Source organism: Stegastes partitus, unplaced genomic scaffold (assembly GCF_000690725.1).
Source record: "Stegastes partitus isolate 25-593 unplaced genomic scaffold, Stegastes_partitus-1.0.2 Scaffold14, whole genome shotgun sequence".
NCBI classification, from domain to species: domain Eukaryota; kingdom Metazoa; phylum Chordata; class Actinopteri; family Pomacentridae; genus Stegastes; species Stegastes partitus.
Window position 1 is genome coordinate 431,413 of NW_007577745.1, and position 20,786 is coordinate 452,198.

Consider the following 20,786-nt stretch of genomic DNA (forward strand, 5'->3'; position numbering starts at 1 on the left):
ACCCCCTGCGACGTTGTCAGTCCGGCCCGCCCCTCGCTGCCAAACCACTCCGGGATGTTCCATTCCGGCCGGGGGAGAGGGGGGCGGAGGGGCCGCGGGAGGAACCAACCGGACATCCTAAAAACTCTGTCAGCGAGTCCCACAGCTTACGGACGTGTTTGTCCACCTCGAGTCCTCACATGACTTCGGCTGTCAGCGGACGGAGCTGCGGGTTTGGTCCTCTGACAGGAACAGGTCGTCCCTCCGCCCCGGCAGCAGCGCCGAATGAGTCCGTCCGAGAAGTTTGCCACCACCGCCGTGAAACGGATCCACTGTACGGAGCAGGGGCAAGATCCAGAGAAGGACACCGCGGGCCAGCCTGCCACATCCCCGAAATAAGATCACGCACACGAGTGACCTTTCAGCTGCGCTACGATCACATGTATAAATAATGTGGCATCCACAAATTAGCTGATGGCCTATTTTAGTCCAGTGATGCACCTGAAAGTTATTCCTCCATGGAGATTAAAAAATAAAAAAAACATCCTTCTTTGACTTAAACACACTTTGTCAACCCACTGACTGGATGTGACTCTGCAGGCAGCAGCCATTCATCATATTCTGATTTTTATGGTGTGAACTTGTGATGATCACAGATGATAATAATGATTATTTATAGGACACTGTTCAGGTTACAAAGTGCTTCAGGAGGCAGAAAAACGCCATAAAATCATCAGAATCAGAAAGACAGAGCATGCAAAAGAGTGATAGAAACTCAGGAGTTCATTTGCAACAACAGATAACTCGTTTTTTGTAGATTTACTTTTTCTTTGTTGTTGTTTGCTTGAGATGATATCAAACTGAAGCTGAGTGGATTTGACTCAGTAGAAATGACAAAAGTAGAGATAACTTAAGTTTGATTGACATTGTCTCAGGTAGACGATGGGAAAGTGGGTTTATGAAGGTTTGTGAAGAAGATGGAACTATCTGTTTCTGCAAATAAATAGTTGAGAGGAAATTAAAACCAGGAAAGGCTCTTCTACAAAAGTAAAAGTTCTATGAAGACAGTGTACCGGCTGACCTGGTTCCTTCTGGCAGAGTTTTAGGACCCTGGTTGTCCTTTAGTTTCCAGTCGAGCCCCTGGAACAGACTTCAGACCTGAGGATCTTAGAGTGCACATTAATGCACTGAAAATAAACAGGAACCTTTTAAAATATATCATTTAATGTAAATGTATGATTATATTTATTGGTTCTTGTTAAAACAAAACAGAACAGGTATTGTGGACGTGGTTCACAGCAGTAAGAGTCCCACAGAAAGCAGAAGCACATCTCTAACACGTGTGATGGTCGTTCATTGAGGACCACATTTCATATGTTTTAAATGGTTTTAATGGTGCCTTTAAACTCCAAACGAACAATTAAAATTTAAAGACAGAAGCAGAAAAAGCTCATTTAGTCAAGTCTGCTGAGCTTCAGTTTTCCTATTTTGTGAATCATTTTATCTTCAACTATTCTGACAATCGATCAGTCGAAGTGAAAAAAGAAAGAAGTTCCCTGATTGCAGCTTCTAAAACGCATGTATATTTTGTGGTTTCTTTGCTCCTCTGTGGCGGTGAACTGAATCTATTTGGGCTGTTTAAGGACACCATCGTGGGCTTTGCACCACTGGTGGACATTTTTTATTTTTTTCTGACATTTTGTGCCACAAACAACTGATGGAGAGAAAATTCAACAGGTGAAAAAAAAATTAGATATTCGTTAGTTGCTGCCCTTTTGTACTTTAAATTCTTCTGCATTTTGCAAGAAAAACATTCAGCTAAGAAAAACTTTAATATAACAGGAGGTGTAGAGGAGCACCTTGTGGGTTAGTGGTCACAGAAGGATTCAGGTGTTTTCATTGGTCTTATATGTGAGTATTTAGGCAGACAGACCGTGCAAATGCTCGATTATGAAATCAAAGCTGAAGCCTAGATGTATGATTAAAGTTTTAAATGTAAAAGCACTTAATAGGCAGGAGAAATGAGGAATGCATGACCATGTAAACAGCATCTTTATGGCAAGTAAATCACATTTAATGAGTTTGTTTCCTGTTTAGTTATTAAATAAACACCATATCATATTTCATACGTTATAACAACAGTGTACAGATATTTATCATGGAGGAGACAGAACAATATCTGGAGTGGAAGCAGCACCAAGCTGCTCAAGGACAAGGTCTAGAGCTGCACATGGAGACACGTACTTTAGTCATAATACTGGTCTCACTACGACTGATACTCGAACCGTCTGTAACTGCATCAGTCTGACAGAACTTCTTTCTTTTCTCTGCTGGTTCTGCTTTTAACGGGCCTTCTGGTTTCATTGAAGTGCTTTGACATTGTTGTGTTGCTACTTAAGTGAGGATTTTAGTATTTTTTTCCACTAATGCTCTGAGCACACTTCAGACGGTGGGCACAAGGCATCTGGCATGCAGATGTCACTGCTGCCTGAGGCGTGCGATGACAGCCGCTGGCAACGGCTCCGCCAAGTAACCGAGTACCACATGCTGTCATGATGCCAAGTACAGCAGAGAAGAGGATAGAGGTCGTCCATTGACACTTAATTAACCAGCTTCAACAGGCAGGACTGCGGAGGAAGAAGTTCCCGGTGTGAGCGGATATTAAAGCTGTTGCTTCTGCCTAGTAGTCCAAGGGTGAGTTTCTCAAAAGTTTCCCTTTGCGGATGCATGTGAAGGCCGAGCACGTGACGGGGACGAGCTGGAGGCCCGGAGGTCCGACGTCTTCCTGTGTCAGAGTCCGTCCTGCTGCTCGTCCTCCGAGCTTTGCTGACTCACTTCGCCGTGTCATCGGTTTCTCTCTCTTTGTCTCTTCCTCCCGTCTTTCTGTGTTTAGGGAAAATGTGGGGCATGCACAACCCGTGTGAATGAGAAGGGAGGGAAAGGAACAAAGGAATAGTTTGCTTTCCCTCCAGCCTCTGCTTCCCTTTGACCTCTGCCTCCTGCTCGTTACATCAGCGGGAATCAGGGACTGTCAGGAAGTGAAAACAATGGAGGGGAACTGGCGACACGCCCTGCCACCTTCACTTTGTGTCCCCAGCGCTTCGGCGAGTCGGATCGAGGAACAAAAAATAATTTAATCTAAATCTGAACACGACATTAAAACCTGTAATTTGTGTGAGAAGAGCCTGAACGTCTGACGCTGAGGAGTTACACATTTCACTGTTTGCAGCTTTTCTTTCGAGTGTCTCGATGCGTTGACGAGACAAACAGGATGTTACCACACATGTACCTGAACGCTACGTGTGATCACAGTGGAACATAATCCACCTGTGAACTGACATAAATCAGACTTTTCCTTTAAATTGCTACACTTCTGTAAATGACTCCAGAGAAAACAATAAATCTCTTTCACTGTTTGTAATTCAAAGCATGTTTTAGTGCTTTTTCGAGGCGGCTGATAATTTATAATGACAGTCTCTCTCAACCAAAGCCACATGGACGGCTTTTCCCCGTTAGAGCACACTGTACACATCAGGGAACAGAACACACCAGGCAGTGTCACATTCATGAAGGTCGAGCATTTCTACATAAGAACGGGTTCATCCTTTTAATTCAAGCGGGACTTTTAGCAGAACTTCAAAGACCAGCGGAGAGAAAACACATCAAAGTGAGTGACCTCTGGCCCAAAAACGCACCCAACCGCATTCCACACAATTACAGACACCAGAGAATGCCTGCAGAAGAAGCCCTTCCCATGTATTTGTCTGCTGCGCACACTGAAATATTTTTGCTTTGCCATTAAAGTTTGACTGTGTGCCAGCTGGCAGCAGCACAAACCTCAACTGGTCACGACAGCGAGGCTTTGACTTCTCACTCCAGGCAGCGTTTAATTTTATCTTCAGCCTTTCGGGGAGTCTAATTGCACAAAAACATCATTAGCGGAAAGCAAGTAAACATATATGATAAAAGCCACAGAAACCTACACATGAGCAGTAAAGAGAGAAGCTTTCTGCTGCCACCTAGAGGTGACACACTTTGACAGAAATGATCAGATTTTAAAAGCAGAATAAAGTCATTTTTGCATGATTAGACAAACTAAGCAAACACTGACTGTAGTTGCTGACAGCAGGATCACCGCTCAGCACGGCAGAAACTCAACAAGGCAACGAGGAAACACTGAAAATAAGCCCAAATCTGAAGATGTCAGGGTTACGTGTACAGCTGTAGTGCTCTGACCACGGCTTCAAAAGTCACAAACTTATGAGAATCCAACGTCTACTTTTCACTCTCTTCTCACACATGTACAGGAAGACTTTTCAGATTAAAATGGGAGCATAATGAGAAACACAGAGAATATGATCATTCAGTTTTGTTCCATTATTCACAGAAATAGCCTGACGTTTTGGGTCATCGACTTATTTGAGTTCCACAATAACACTGATACCGTCCTCGTGACATCAGCAGGAATACTGGAAACAGAGAAAACAACCAGCCCGTCCAAAGGTGATAAAATGTTTTACTACCTAAATACTCGACACAAGATGTTTCCTACTTTGAGTCCGTTGTGAGACTTCAAGTTTCCACATTACAGTCACAGAACCGGCGTATCGGACCACGAGAGGCTCCCACATGACGTACATCCATGACTGAAGCTCTAAGATGAGCCCAGACAGACGCGCTTCCTTCATCCAGTCAACAGGGAAACATAGGTGGTTGTGCAATGTGATGCCAAACAGAGTGAAGTAACAACAGGTAAGACATTGTTGAGTGTAATGAAAACTCAATTAGGAACCATTAAAACAAAAGATCTCTTGACTCAGGATTCAGCTCAATAAACCATTTATTCAAGTATTTCCAACTAAGAAATCTGAAGGTATTTACAGTACATTATGTTCACTAGTGCAGGTCTGAGCTCCAGAAACTGAGACAGACTCAGACGTGACGATACAGAACATGACCGTATATACAATAAATTTCACAATCCTTCGTTGCTCCCACGCCGGTAACACATCTCACATCCCTCGTTCACACATCCTGTCAGAACAGAACTAACACGTGTACACGTACGACGACACACACAGAGTCTAACACTCTACGTCTCACAGAAGGCATGAACCGTTAAAGCCTTTTCACATCAGACGTGTTTTTCCCTGCAAACAAAAAAAAAACCTCACAGGAGAAATACAGCTCAGTTTGATGCTCTCTCAAAGACTGCTTACATATCAGCTGGGTAGCGGAAACACGACCTGTACCGACACTACTTCAATGTCAAAATGTGGGTTTTAGTGAACAGGGCACGCTCGGACCGTAGTTGAATTCAAATGTATAACATTTCATTCAATATATCAATTTAGGTGACAGTTTTCCTTTTTCCCTCCGGACCTCCGTTCCAGTCTCGACCCCCGGGAATGGAACACGACTTCGCTCCGAGAAGAGTTTCTGCGGCTGCACCTCATCGTAGATCAGTCCTGTGCAGCCGTTCACACCTCACAGAGGACAATGGGGAAGTCTACATGAATACAGGGGTGGTCGAGCTTCACGATTCCCTGAGAAGGAGAAGAAACGGCATTCAGTCAGTCAGAACAAACATCCCTCGTTACGACCACAACGCGTCGCCAGCTCACCTGCGGAATCAGATTTTTCTGGATCCTCTTCAACTTGGACTTTTTTCTGCCATTTTTCGTCACCACCGTCTCTTCGTAGAATTCATGAGCGAGGTCGCCGTCCTCGTCGTAGTACAACGAGCTGCCAACGCAGAAACCGCACGTCAGGAAGTGTAGCGTTCACAAACCCAGAGTTAATCCTGCTGTCAGGTATTGAGCTGAGTGCTGACGAATGAGCCTTTTTGTGTTTAATCAGATTTACGTTAGTGAACATTTACAGCATTGCTTTGCTCTGCCATGTGTGTTTGGTCCCACTGGGGATAAATAAAACACTGAATTCAAATGTTGTGCCTGTAAAACCTGCACAACTATTAATGAATATTTACTGTGAAGTCTGTAACCAGGATATTGTCTACAGACACACACAGAGCTATCGAGGCAAACAAATCATAGGATGCTGCCGGTGACCCTGTGGCCTCTGGGTCGGGGTCACGACTATGAAATGTAGTGCCCCGGATCCATCCATCTCGGGCGTTCTGTGTAATGTAATCCCCCTTTCATCACACCCATCACTCTGCTGCTTCCAGCTACACATTTATTTCACAGCCTCTCACTGTGTGGGTGGAGCAGGAGAAAAACTACCAGCCTGAGTCGATACCACTGGGGTCAGATAAGAAACATGCTGTGATCACGGTGACCCAACCCGCTGCCATTTCCTATCAAGGAACATTTACCTCCTCCTGGTGAAAACAAACGGTGTTGCATTCCTGGAGCCCTTCAGCCGGGCCAAGGATTGCTCGTTCCCTTCGCTTCCTGAATCACCTCCACCTCCGCTGCCTGAGAAAGGCCAGACACCTTTGGCTTTGGATCCACTTCCCCCCATTCTCAGAGATAAGGCATAGTTAGTCTTCACTCAGAGCTTTCAGTCTGGTTGGAGGCCAGATGCTCTCAGTTGCTCACCACAGCCAGGACCTAGAAAGTGCACAAACAAGTCAGACTGCTGGTTAAATGACTGCTTTACTTCCAGCTGTGGCACCTTTCATTTGGAGCTCATGTTGTTTTTCCACCACTTACTGCACAAGATTACATGTGCAGATAATAAATGCTAAATAAACCACGTAATACAGCTTTACTCACTGCAGAGATGTGGCTGAATTTAACCTCCTGAAACAGTGAGATTTGCATGCTTAATCTGCATGTAAACCAAGTGTAACCCACCCCAGCCCGTCATGTTTGTCATTGCAGTCTCTTTCATACTGTAATGCTATGCTAGCTCGACCACAGGCTAACCAGCCGGGCCACACAAACCCAAAACTAAACGCAGCCAGTCGGATTCAAATCACTGCACTCATCGCTGTGTTCATCCAGGAACACGAACAATTATTCATGCTCAATGTTCACCGTCTATGTTTCACAAACGCCCCCGTTCAACCCGCCGTAACCTACATTTGGCTAATAACAGCCCGCTAACGGTACCTGCACATTTAGGTGAGTTAGCCTGTTAGCTTCGACCACTGACGCAGGTTAGCTTCAGCGGCTAAACAGTCGCTGTACGAGGAAGAGGCGCGTCTGTCAGCACGCACAGGACTACTGCCGTTTATTAACCCAATCTGTGACCTCAAGCCCGCTTCGAGTCCGTATCCTACCTTATCATGTGCTGTTAACCCGGCAGGTCCTGTCATAACTTCTCCTAGCAGCTATGGTTAGCTAGCGCTAGCTGTTGTGGTCGGCGGCGCGTCGCTGAGGCGATCAGCTGATCTGACCGACAACCGGTGATCAGTTAAAGAGAAAACATCTCATTACCGGGATGGGACACGTTTATAGACATGCCTCCAGAAAGATTAGAGTTATCTGTGGTAACAAAGGGGCTTTCACACACAGAAGACTAAAATAAATATAAGAAATGTTTAACTTTTAGTCCTTAAATATTAAATACTTACAGCTGGAATGAATACAAGAACTTGGTAGCTTTGGGAAACTCTTTACTAAACGCAGTGCACATTTGTCAGACATTCTTCAACATGTAAATGTGTGCATAGACTGGTACAGTGAAGGTGAAAAACAGAAGACAGACTTTTGGTTTAAAACAGATATAAGGAATGACAGTGAAACACACGTATAGCAAGATTCATTCAGGATTCCAGCCAAGCAGATTGACTTGGACACTGCTCTCTCTGACATTCATAGTGGCATACAAATGTCCATACATCAGTCATACTCACAAACTGACATTGACATAGAGTTGCACCCGTCGGGGGTGTACGGAGAGGACGTGGCAGACCGCTGAGCCCGGGCCAAATGAAAACCCAAGAACCTTCCAGCAACAAGTACCGTAGATGGTGACTTTATAACAGGGTAACCGTGTAAAATAAGGTAAAAATAGGGTTTTTGAAGGTCAGATTGACTGTAACAAGCTGTAAAGCATTAATAACTCGTTTTGTTTTGATAGTAAAATATCAGGAATGTGACGATAACAACAGCACCGACTCCAGCACTGGTTCTACTGGTGTTAAACTGGGTGTTTTAATATCTTAAAAAGGCCAAAATCATCACTCAAGTGGCACAGCTGAGGTACAGGATAATCAGATGGAACCCGATAGCTAAAGACATTACTGGATATGTCTCGTCTGCCAGTCTCTGCGTCTCTCAACTCATTCTCTCAGGCACATCAGACTCTCCAGGTGTAAGGCACTTCTCTCGCATCACTTCACACGCACATTCGCGCTAGCTCTCTCTCATTGTCTTGCGCCCTGTCTCACTCTCTCGGTCACCGAAGAGGCGTTTTGAGTTGCATTCTCTGGGATCTTTGGATGCAGCGATGGCCGGTCATCTTCGCTCGATTGTCCAGCCAAGAGGTGCACGTCGAACCCCGAGCGCAGAGCGGTCTCAGCCGGGGGTCGAGCCGGCCAGAGCCTCGCGCATCTTAGTGCGAGCCAGAGCGTATCGTTGCACGATCTGCTTGACGTGCTCCTCTTCCTCACGCTGCAGGATGCGCAGGAAGTTCTTCAGCTCGGGCATGGAGAAGGCGTGCCACTGCAGACGAGAAGGGGAGAGAAGCTGCATCAGTGTATGTACAGAACTATCCGTGTTTGTGTCGTCCAATGTGGCATCTGGATCATTTATCTCATGTTTGTGTTGCACTCACATTGACTTCACCGGTTTCGTTCTCTTTGAGCACAAAACTGAGGACTTTCTCGTTGGGCCCAGCATTCAGACGCAGGCGGAGGGGACGCTCGTCATCGGACAGCTTACGAACATAAACTGATGAAGGAAAACAAGAAGAATCCAGTTAGTGAGCTGCAATTTTAAAAAACAAAAAAGGCAATAACCTGGCAGGAGTTGAGGAGGACCACCTTGTTCATGACGCTCGCTGCGCTCAAACAGAGCGAACTTTCCAGGATTGTCCACAACAGTAAACTTTTTCAGCAAAGCCTCGATGACCTCACGAGCAGAAGTGCGTGAACTTATGTGCAAATGCTTGGACGCGTCCTTTGGCAGGTAGAAGGAGGTGCGACGCTTCACTCCACTGGCCCTCCTCCCTCCAGCGTCGTGGCCTCCTTTCTTTGGGGCTGGAACCGACACGGGTCGGGCCAACTTGAACTGCACCTTGATGAAGCCAGTGTAGGACCCATCCTTGTTCTGTTGGAGTTTAAATTAGCCACGTTAATTAATCTGAGGGGAAATAAACAGCTTTACATTAAAATGATTTGAATAATCAGCCCTCACCATGTTCATGAACAGGTTGCTGTTGATCTGAGCGTTGTACTCCTTCACCTTCTGCTGAACGTCTGCAGCCGTCAGCTCCTGCTTGCCCGATTCAACTTGTTCATCCTGGAGAGAGAGTTGCAGCGTTAAACCAGCAGATGTCAGCGCCTCCTTCCAAACCACAGCAGGAACAAGCCGGAGATCACAGCTCGGCATGCATAATTCATCAGCACAACACAGGACACCTGATAGGATCCTGGGTCGGAACAAGAGTCCGTTTTAAAGTCATTTTCTGTAAAAATGTCGATGATATGTCAACTTTAAGTCACGAGATGAACCCCTCTACATCATGCTACTGTTGTGTGAAAACACTCAAATGTTTTTCAGGAACTTAGAGAGCGTCGTGAATAAGTTGGGAGGTTTGGTGCTTTCCTGTAAATGCAACTGGAAAGTGAAAGAAGGAGCTACAAACAGCCCCACTTTGGTAAAGATATTAATCGACTTTCTACGAGGCCCCACTGGCTTTTTTTTAACAGCAAACACCAGTTGCATCAGACTCTCAACTTCCTGACAACGAAGCACAGGCGAACACGATGATGTCAGCTCCGTCCAATCGCGCTTGGCCGCTCTGATCTCTCGGCGTAGGAGGGCTGAAGGGAGGAGGACGGAGGGAGGAAGGGAGGGAGGGGGTTTGTTCAACTTGCAGCTGTTTGCTGCGACTGCGACCAACGGCTCGGCGCTGCATTCCTCAGCTTGGCATTCATGTAAAAATAGCCTCCCTCCTTAGGCTCCCACAGGCGGGGGAGACAATGCTCTGCCTTGTTTTCCAGACGCATCCTGTGAAGTCAGCTGCCTCATCGACCGCACTCCCGCAGTCATGTTTCAGTCATGCACATTTGGCCTCCAGCATTTGTGCGACCGTTACCTCGATTTGGGCTTTTCCTGTATGCATCCACTAATTGGTATTTCCTGTATAGTAATCTGATTTTACTCTGAGGCAGAACTAATGTGTTTTCCAGGATACACACCAGCTAATAGGAAGCATGAGGTCTTCAGAGGAGTGAAATATTACTATCTGGATGATACTAAAACTGGCTTACTACATAAAATCTGAACAATTTTTAATCTCTCTCAGCCTCGCATTTCAAAACCAGATTAACTGTAAAGAAGACTAATTGTGTAATAAAGCACAGACAGAGCTGCACAGCTTATAAATCAATGTCAAGCAGAAGAAGATCAATCGCTGCCCTCCTCAGGCAGATTGAAGACTTAATGTGCTGCTGTTAACGAGTCAATAAATCAATACCAGGGCTAAGCTGAGCTTTCCATATGGCAGGAGGAAAACATGCCGAGCATCTGTGCCTCTACATGCCCGGTGGAGGAGTGCCGTAGAAACATCATGTGTGTTTGCCAACAACATCCCATTAAAATGGCTCCTGCACAGACAGAGGATGGCGTCTCCGGTTAACGGCATATGTGCCTCTGGAAAGAAAGGTGACACCGGCGTGGGCGTGTGTGACTAAATGACAAGAAAATGAACAAAACCAAAACATCCCATGACTCAACCATGATTGAGAAATTAGTGTGAGAAACCTGCGAGCCGGGTCGGTGAACGGTGGGTGTTTGGATGGAAACTCGAGAGGCGAGCGTGCGTCACCAAACATGACATTTGGGTTGATCTCTCAGGAGGAGTTCAGATGTGGGTCCCTGCATGTTACAACAAAAAACACACGCCGGCATCTGCTTCTTTATCCCCTCCAGTGTTGATGTGCATGTAATAAAGTTCAGCCCAGTCCGGTCTGTTCAGTCAGAACCGGAGGAACCAGAACTCCACCCAGGAGTCTGCAGGCTCCCCCTGGCAAGCATCTGAGCAAAACAAGGTGTTCCCAGGAGCAGACAGAAACCAGGCTGCACAACAAGTCAACAAGAAAACTACCAGAACTGTGCATAAACCAAAAACTGACAGCAAAAGCGGAACTGTCAAGTAACGCGAGACTACATGAATCTCGTCTCACTTCCTCTTTCTAATAAACTTTTTTATGTGTTTTTTTTTTCTTTTCGTTTTATTTTTTTATTATTATCATCATCATCCCTCTCACCTTCTTCACGCTAGCTGTCGCGGGAGTTTTCCGGGTTTTGGGGAAGAAAGACGTCCGGGCGGTGAAGTACTGCTCGAACTCGGTGTCCGAGTCCGAGTCGCTGCAGTAGCCGCTGCTGGTGGAGCTGCCCCAGGTCATCTCGAAGGACGGGGTCTTGTCCGAGCTGCTGGCCGAGTCTGACATGCTGACTACGGGTTCAGGCTTCACGACTAGAGCCGAAGACTAGGAACTGGAGCGACGGAAGGAGTCAAAAGTGAGCCGAGTTCACCGACACGAACACACGAACTCAGAACCAGAAGCTAAAACCGACGACTAGTTAAAACCGACAACTAGCTAAAACCGACCACTAGCCTTTAGCGTTTCTTCACGAACGGTGTCAAAATAAAGTCTCGATAAAAACTTGATAAAAATCTCTGGAACTCTTCTGAGCCGACCGGCCACGTTTCTACCGAGCAGACTGTGTGAAACAGGATGTGTCGGCCCCCGCCCTGCCCCGAGCCGCCCGCCCTGCCGGCTTCCTGCCCCCGCCGAGGCCCCACCCTGGGCCGTTTGACTCGGGGTTTGGAAAATACACAAAAAGCCCGCAGCCGGCAGCGATTGGACGCCGACGGGAAATGCCAGACTTGAGCCCCTCCTCCGGCCTCCATGGACGGATGCTGAGCGCTTTTCTTCCACGCTGGAGCTGTCACGTGACGCCGGCCCCCCTCCGGACCGGGAGAGCGCGCTGCTCACCGGCTACAGCTCTGGAAGTCATCAGGTTGTTTTCTGGACAAACGTCACTTAGTTTGATCATAATAGTGGTTGAACTATTACAGCAGCTTCAAACAGCTTTAAATAATCTAATAACTACAATAAATGATGTTTAAAAATAAGCTGCATTGAAACAAATATAAATCATAATTCCCAGTAGCTGGCTGGGTTTTGGATCTCTGTTATTTAGTGTATTATTGAAGTTATTCTCAGTTTGTCTGGTGCACCAGACCACCATCTGGTTTGTCTGTGGACCATGATATAGGATGCAGCTTCAGTGTTCACTGCAAATAGAAACCACTGCAATTCTTATGGTGACATTTCTGCAAGCAAGGACACAAGTACTGTGATTAAAATGGATTATCCTATAAAATAAAACCTAGCAGGGCTTCCTTTTTATGCACAATAAACAAAACCATTCATATTTAGAAATAAACTACTTATATCAGACTGGTTATTGCACAATTCATCTGTATATATTTGCATTTGCACTGTTTATTATTATATCTTTATTCTTCATTTTCTATTTCTTTTATATATATAAATATATCTTTTCTATATATCCTCATTTTCATATTCTATGCCTGCACCATTCTTTTTTACGTGTATTTTTATACTTGCACCATTTCTCTGTGTGTTCTGCTGCTGACAACAATGTGAGATAAATAAAGGCTTGTCTTATCTTATCCGTATTGCCTGATTTAAATCCTTGGCAATACTTGAACTCCTCACCGTGGTCGGCTTTGAGGTTGTTGTTCGACAGCACCAGCGTCCTGCATCCAGTGAGTCAGACTAAAGTCAGCTGATAATCCAAACTAAATCGCTTAATGACGCCTAATGGAAGAGAATTGATGAGAAGATGACAAGCCGCCTCGGAGGCACAGAGCCAGAGAGTCGCTGCAAACCAGTTTGAAATCAGCAAAACAGCTGTTGATGAGAACCTGAAGAAGAAAAGAAAGAATGGATCCACAAAGGAGGAGGCGCAACACTGTGGTCGCAGCGGTCGGATAATTAGTGCCACAGCTATATAAATAAATGTTAAACTTGATTTACAGTGGTAGATCGTTCCTTATTTTATCTTGTCATCATTGTCGTACACTGAGCAGGCTTTAAACTCTGATGCACTCTGAAATAAAAATCTCCTCTTGTTATCTTTTTGTTTGTATTTTAACCTGAAACGTCCCACATGAGGCACTCCTTTAACTGATTCAAGCAGAAACCAACTGAGTGTATTTCTTCACCAGTTTCTCCACATGCTACGAAGCTGGCGACATGCGTTTGCGTAACGTTATTGGTATTGCAAATCACTAAATGCAGGGGAAGTATGAGCACACAAGTGTTGGCAGGAAACACTGTGGAGCCTCCTGGTGTGAACTGGTTCTGCTGTGTTGCTGCTGCTGCACCCAGAAATCCTGTTCCTACCCTGAACAGGCCTCAAACTGGTCGAACCGAGGGCAAAACATTTAACCATTACAGAGGTTAGAAAATAAAATGCTGTGTTTGTTTTTATTGTAGTTTTTCTTCATGGTCGATGCTTTAACTCACAGCTGCTTCCTGGTCACATGAGGCAGCCTGACTCACTGCTGCGCTCAAACATAATGTTGTTAGTCGTACTTCTGCTTTTCCTGTCATGTCAAGTCAGTTTGTTTTGCCGTGCAAAAGGCCGACAGTATGCAGAGAATAAACAGCTGCTGCTCTTTAGGAACATTACTACTGTAGAAATCACTACTTTTATAAAAACAGCAACCAGGACTTGACTTGAACTTTACAGAAAAAGCTTAGACGTGATAAAAGCCGTACCTTTACTTTGCATAGTGGGGCCACTAAATGCCACCACTTAGTAAACTATAAAATACTTTTACCAAAATCCCTTGATGGCTTAAATCAACAGGAAATTAAAGTGGTGCTCCGGAGATGTAGAATTAGACCCACAAGAGGCAATAAAGAAAAACACTAAATCACAGCAGTAGTCCACATACGCTCACTTCAATTAATTGATTTCAAACTAAAATTGCTATTTGAAGCAATAACAAATCTCAAAGGCTGTGACTAAGAATAACCATCACTGTGCATGTTGTCTGTGTATTTATGTACATCTACAGATATGTGTGTATACACGCCTATCATCTGTTTCCTACTAATGTACCAGTTTACTTCCCTATTTGTATTTTATTGACTTTATTTTTTTTTGTATGTATGGTTGATATATATAATTTATATTATTTCATTATTTATATATCTGATTTGCTTAAATAGTCTTGTTTTTATTCTACTATTTATTTCTCCAGCATTACGTGGGTTAGACGTCTACATGAGCATCTGCTTCATCTGTCATTTGCTTTTCTGTTTTTGGTTTTTATTCATCATCTCAGCTATAAAGGAGGACGGCAGGACTGGGTTTAAGGTGGTATGGGTTCACTGGAGAAGGGAGGAAACGTCACTCCTGTCAACTGGACTGTACACCCCTTTTTTTCTTAAACCATAAGAATAAAGATCATGGGTTAAAGCTGTCTGCTCAGTGGTTTTATAAACTCATCCTCAGTGTGACAGTCAGGCTCTGGACCGTCGTCTTTAGTGGTAACGCTCCATCACATGTTTTAAATCTGTTACACAATGAATGCTGAACTGTAGGTTGACTTTTACAAATTATATTGCAAACATTATCTGTCGGAAAAGTCGCAATTTAATGTTTTCCTGGAAACTAAAACTCCCACAATGCAACAGAAGTCTCTCTCAGACTACATCTGGGTTTAAAATGACTAAATCCTGACTTATAACTGGAAAGCTCAGATTTTTCTAAAAACTTTGAAAGTAGAACCAGACAGATGTCTGAAAAAACAAATATCAGATGACGTGTGTATTGAATGGTGTAATATTATAGACGCACAGTATTCAAACGTCATGGGAATCTGTTCTTTCCCTCTCATGTGGCATTAACGCAGCATTAGAACCCGTCTGCCTCCTAAATGCCATTTTACCTTCAATCCCCTCCAATTTGAAACACAGGCTCATGTTAGGAACTTTAAACTCCAGCTGAGATAACCCAAGGTCATGTTCCCAAACTTCAGAAATCCCTGATCAGAGCCACAGACGTCCCAGTAGAGGCGTGACGAGAACACTGAACTGGAACCAGTGGAGGGCTCCTTTCATCGCTTCTCATGATTAGTTGGGTTCTGAGTCACTTTTTAATCAAGAAAACAGATCAAGTTTGTTCCACGTCATGAAAAAGCCTCAATAAATCTGGTTCCTTTAGCGGCGTCATGATAAAATGCCACGTTTCTTATTTTTTAATGCCACAGCAATCCCTGAATTCATGTTAAATAAGAATTTAAGACCAAAAACAAGATCTCTGGTCTTGGATTAGCACTTAAAAGAAACCAATGATTGTTAGTTGTACCTAAAAATCTTCAGTATTCATGTGCAGCAATGCAAAACGTGTAAACCTGAAGCAGCTCTAATAATGAAACTGAAGATGAACAGACTCAGTTCTGCTCTAACAGGAGTCTTGTTATTTAAAATTATAGTCATACATGCTAACAGCTGTAATGCAAGTTCCTTTTTAAACTGTATAACCTGTGATAAGTTAACGATCCCATTTACTTGTGTTCACCCATAACGTTCCCTTTCAACTCGTTCAAGTAATAACGCAGAAAACCAACAGCATGTGTCCCCCTGATGAGGTATTTCTCAATTTCTCCACCAGTTTCTCCACATGCTTGAGGAGCTGGTCACATTTGTTTTGCGCAACAACATTGGCTAAGAGACAAATCACAAAGTGAGGGGAAGTATGAGCAGATATGTACCAGCTAGAAACACTCTGGAGCCTCCTAGTGTGAGCTGGTGAGTTCTGCTACCTGGGCTGCTAAACCCAGGAACCCTGTTCTCACACCGAGCAGGTTCCAAAAGTCGTATCGCACAAAGAATCTCCCGTTATGTTTTGGGATTTTTTGTGTTCGTTCATAGGCAGATAATTGAACGTATAGCAGGAAGACACAGGTGTTATTTACAGGTATTTAACACTAGTTATGGCTGTGTTCTGATCAGGTGAGGCCCTCTGGTGCTGTGCAGGCTCATTCACTGGCATTGGGTGTTATTAACACTGTTCTGTCTGGGCTGTTATGTCACGTCTGTTCCTTGCTGTGTAAACGGCATGTGCACAAAAGCTCAGCGCCGTCTCTCGTTGAGTTTCTATACTGATGCTGAACTTTACCTTCCAGTCGTTCTTTGATAAGCAGCAGTTTCCTGATACGGTGAATAAAACCAAGCAGCTGCTGCCCTGAAGCTGCTCTGAAGACTTCACACTTTATGGTACCACCGGTGTGACCCAAAGAAACCACGGTTAGGTGTTTATTCTAATTTAAGAGTCAGCAGGAAATTACTTAAATTCTGCTGAAAATCATTCCTAGAAGACTCTCTGACCCTAGTCACTAAGTATAGAGCTCTTTTTGTCGTTTTCGTTTAGCTAGAATATTAAAACGACTTTGCTGCTTGTTATGTGCAGATGTGAAGATTAAACTATTTACCACACGTCCACCTTCACACTGTGTACGCTACAGCAGCCGTCTACTCACTGACATGGACGTATTTATGCTCAGAGATTAATCTTGAGTTCCTTGAAGACGTTTCATCCAAGAGGCTTCATCAGCTCCGACTGACTAGTTGGGAGTTCCACATACTGATATCTTTAATTGGGTTTTTGTTGCTCCTCCCCCTCGTTATGTGACTCGTTAGTGCTCCCCCTGCCACAGTGGGGTTCGTTAGGGTGTTTGTGGCTTGGTGTGGATGTGGTTTCATCTTCCTGGGGAGAGATCTTAAGACATCTTGGTGAAACGTCTTCAAGGAACTCCAGCAAGTCCAGCTGATATGATTAATCTAACCATGACCTGGATGACTGAGGATCCTCACAGACACAAACATATTTATGATGCCTCCCACTGAAATGTCCTGATTCTTTTGTTTCCTTTAACGTACACCATGGGCGTTATAAAACCCTTGCAAACACATTTTTCTCCGTAGTGACCCAATAAACTGAACCAGATTTTGCAAAAGGTGGAACGTTTTGTGTTTCTCAACAACCTTCCCCTTTGAACCCGGTAACTTCCCTTGGTTCTGATGTGGTTAGCTGTCACCGTGGGTGGAGAAGAAATGCTTGACTGTTACCAACACATACTTCTAACAGGATCACGCTAGCTTTAGCTAAACCTGCGGAGGCAAACTGTGTCCTTACGTGCTAAAGTGGTTCCTACTTTCAGCCATAGAGGTATTGATTTGTTCCCTAAATGCTACCAGCACAGTAAAATCCAAACAGGTAGCACACAGTGTGACAGGCAGAGTACATGTAGGCCTGTAGAGCCTGTTTGGTCTGTAGTACAAGGTCTCCCACCACACTTGGCTGTTAAAGAATGCTAAAACAGTTGTCGTGCTACAAAGGTGCTTACCACATTTGTGTCTGTTTCTATGGTGTGCTCGACAACACACGCGTGGTCAGCCGCAGAGCTCCGTTCCCAGCTGCAGTCCAGCCGAATCAGGGCCCGGCAGCGGTAGTGGCATGTGAACCTACAATCTGTCGAGTCAGAGAGTCACAGAGTTTAGACAGAATCTGCCACACACGACAAAATCATGAACATTTAGGAGCTGAGATGTCCTCGGCTGGCCGGTAAAGCTCACTGCAGCTACTGACGGTCGGCTCACACCTGCAGCTATCCTGTGTCTCTGAATGATGTGCAAACACTTGTCTCCAGATATTCAGACAGCAGAAGACACGAATCCTCATGCTGTCTTAAATCATGGCATTTGTGAGGACAATCTGCTATTATCATCTGGATCCAGCTGTGTCATTGTTCCATTATGGTTTGATTGTGGTTTCTCATTCAGATTACAGCGAGGAGATATTTTTTTTTCTAAATGATTTACACAAACCACAGCTCAGCTCAGCTAATGAATAAGAAAGTTCAAAACTGACAGCAGCATGAAGGTCTGTAGCCGACCCTGAGCCTAGACGACGACTAAACCACGGAAACCACACAAACAATCGCATGCATAGCTGAATTCAAATCAGAAACAGTGCAGTCGTGACACTAACTCTGTCTGAAACCAACACTTCTCTTCGTTTTCACAGCAACGCAACAGGGAGATCATTTCTGTTGAACTTGTTCGGTTTTGTTTGGGCTGAGCACACAGTTTTGTGGCTCTGCAGCTACATCCTTCTCTGTTTACGTAGATTTCCTCTAACGCTCAGTGTTTCTGATCTGCACATGCACACCGGCAGTCACACATGCACACACCCTCGTGCACCAGCAGCCTACGTAAGCGACTCACTGACACACCGCAGGCTCTGCTTGTAGAGGCCCCAGATGAAGTCTCCACACAGGTCGCACCACGTGGGCTGAGCGTGGCTGCAGGGCTGGAAGTTGTGTCCCTCGCCCTTCTCCTCGGGGAGCTGGGGGTCCTGGCTGCTGCTCAGGACTCTGATGATGCCCACCCGGCTCAGCAGGTCCGGGACCTTGCCCGGGCTGATCCTCAGGGCGTTGGTCCTCTCCAGGCGAGGAGGCGAGCACGGCGAGCGTGAGCCGGTCAGCTCTATCTGCTCTCTGCTGGACCTCAGGTCACGGAGCTCGATGAACTCCCCCCAAGACATCGTGGCGCTCAGGTCCGGGTTCCCTCCATTTTCACTGACGGGTAGAAACACAGATTATAGCATATAAACGGGGAGGCGAAGCTGCCAAACACATGAGCAGGTCAAAAGAAACCATGACATCATAATGTTTTATCTGTTTATAATTTGCTTTCACTGCACATTAGTTTTTCTATAAACAAATCCGGCTCTGAACCAAAGTCTTAATGCAGATTCTTCTGTTTTCTTTTGTGTTTACTTATATTTTTAGCTTATTATAAGGTCAGAATGTATGTTTTGTAGCCTACTATGTGTTTAAATTATATATTTTTTAGCCTATTATATGTTTAAATTGCATATTTTGTTGCTTATTATATGTTTAAATATTTTTTACTATGTGTATTTTTCCACTGTGTGTGTGTTTTTAAATGAAGGTTTGAGAGTAACTTCAGTTCTCTATACGTGTACACATGTGGCAGAACTGACAATAAAGTGACTTTGACTGATCTTGTGTCACTTTGTGAGTCAGTCACAGACATGCGGAGCAGAAACTGAGCCGGTGTGATGTTTGTGTGACGTTTCTGATCGTCTGAAGGTCGGCTTTGCTCGACCAACGAGTCATTTACCAAAGAAACGAATACATCCAGTGAACCGTATGGAAAACACAATGAAAGTGAAACAAACAAGCTGTCAGAACGCTGAACTGCTGATCCAGATATGCAAAAACACTTCTTTATTTCTCTTTAAGTTAATGGATCATGAAGAAACGCTCCCCTCCTGCCTTCACTGCTGTGGATGTACAGCAACATGAGAATAAACTGGATTTGATTTTAAAACCATAATTATTACTCACAGTAGAGGTATCAGGTCTTATAATTTGGAAAAAGAAATACCAATAATTTTAATATAGGGGCACAAACACCATAAATAATCGAGTATAAAGGGAGTAGTGGTAGTATTATCAGCATTTACATTTCATCCTGACACGACTTTACTGCTGCTTTAGTCTGCAAACAGCACTCACCTTCTTATAATACATGATATTCTATTAACTGGTTGCTTATGAATCATGTCAGTGTAATAATAAGTACATTCCCCTTTAACATGTAGTAAAGCTGAAACATGATGGGACATAAAATGGAAAAAATCCTTCAAACTGCAGCTTCTACTCTGGTTATGTAACTATACAGCTTGTTTTTCTGCTTTTTCCCTCCTTTAGGCCATCTTCAGTGGACTAGCAGACAGTTTTATATGAGCTGGTTAGTCATGTATAACTAACTAACATCTGCAGCCCAAGCAAAGCAGAGCAGGATATAATTACTGCAGCATGTTGGAGTGTAAAAAAAACTGTACTGTACATTCAACAGGACTTCTTTCTTTTTTTCCAGAGGGCACAGATCACATGTTGAGTCCTAAACAACACTTTAGATCACATCAGTCCTTTAAAAACATTAAAATCAGATGAACTGTGAGGTCCAACTCACCAGACTGGAGGAGAAATCAGCCCCGTGGCAGCCGCTTTGTCTCAAAACTTCTTCCATCCGAGGAGAAAAACTTTCCGCAGAAACGTCTGAAGGTTTCCAAGTAACGGAGGTGTGCAGCCTCGGCTTCATCTCTGGAAATAAGCTCTCATGAGGACTTACGGTACCGTCAGAGGACGCGTCGAGGCGCCTGCTCGGCTCCGGGAACCATCTGCTGCGTCGGGCTGCGGCGCAGGAGGAAGCGGCCCATCATGAGACGGAGGGAGCGAGATGAGACTGAGCCGCTCCGACAGACCGACATCCGGAATGCTTTCGCATAGGGGGTGCTTCTGAGTCCGGAGCGCGGCCCAGTGGGCGTGCAGAAGTCCCCCACCCTCCGAGCGCAGCGGGATGGATCTGGGTTTCATTTGGCACCGCAGTGGAAATATGTGAATAAACTGCAGAAAGATCGGAACCACTAATGTGCAACAGCCAGTCCAACATCTCATATTATCTCCAGCTTTGGTATGTCTTTTATGACACTCTTAAAAGAAGAACCACAGAATCCCATCAGCAT

At 44.7% G+C, this 20,786-nt stretch overlaps 2 protein-coding genes across 3 annotated transcripts; both read right to left on the reverse strand.

The window, feature by feature from the left end:
• Positions 1–4,801: 4,801 nt before the first annotated feature.
• tusc2a (tumor suppressor 2, mitochondrial calcium regulator a) lies at positions 4,802–7,461 on the reverse strand. 2 transcript variants are annotated; one of them, XM_008289321.1, is made up of 4 exons: positions 7,229–7,461; positions 6,317–6,554; positions 5,604–5,724; positions 4,802–5,525 (listed from the first exon to the last, which is right to left on the reverse strand). In XM_008289321.1, the coding sequence occupies exons 2-4, from the start codon at positions 6,463–6,465 to the stop codon at positions 5,460–5,462; spliced, it is 336 nt and encodes a 111-aa protein (XP_008287543.1). In that variant the 5' UTR covers positions 6,466–6,554; positions 7,229–7,461; the 3' UTR covers positions 4,802–5,459. The 2 variants fall into 2 exon arrangements, with proteins under 2 accessions (XP_008287543.1, XP_008287552.1); XM_008289330.1 differs by lacking the exon at positions 7,229–7,461 and adding an exon at positions 7,059–7,215.
• An 86-nt stretch (positions 7,462–7,547) lies between these two features.
• On the reverse strand, positions 7,548–20,473 carry LOC103362836 (ras association domain-containing protein 1). Its single transcript, XM_008289342.1, is given in 8 exon segments — positions 7,548–8,615; positions 8,728–8,843; positions 8,936–9,221; positions 9,309–9,413; positions 11,387–11,595; positions 17,575–17,699; positions 18,463–18,807; positions 20,234–20,473. Coding segments are annotated over 7 exon segments (1,299 nt in total). The 5' UTR covers positions 18,774–18,807; positions 20,234–20,473; the 3' UTR covers positions 7,548–8,468.
• Positions 20,474–20,786: the final 313 nt, after the last annotated feature.

What these genes read in the sequence shown, in the direction of transcription:
- tusc2a (XM_008289321.1), bottom strand. Translation starts at nt 6,465, where the DNA reads ATGGGGGGAAGTGGATCCAAAGCCAAAGGTGTCTGGCCTTTCTCAGGC. An exon ending in TTTGTTTTCACCAGGAGGAG is followed by an intron (nt 5,725 to 6,316) that starts GTAAATGTTCCT and finishes CTGCGTTGGCAG; the next exon opens with CTCGTTGTACTACGACGAGG. An exon ending in AGAAAAATCTGATTCCGCAG is followed by an intron (nt 5,526 to 5,603) that starts GTGAGCTGGCGA and finishes TCTCCTTCTCAG; the next exon opens with GGAATCGTGAAGCTCGACCA.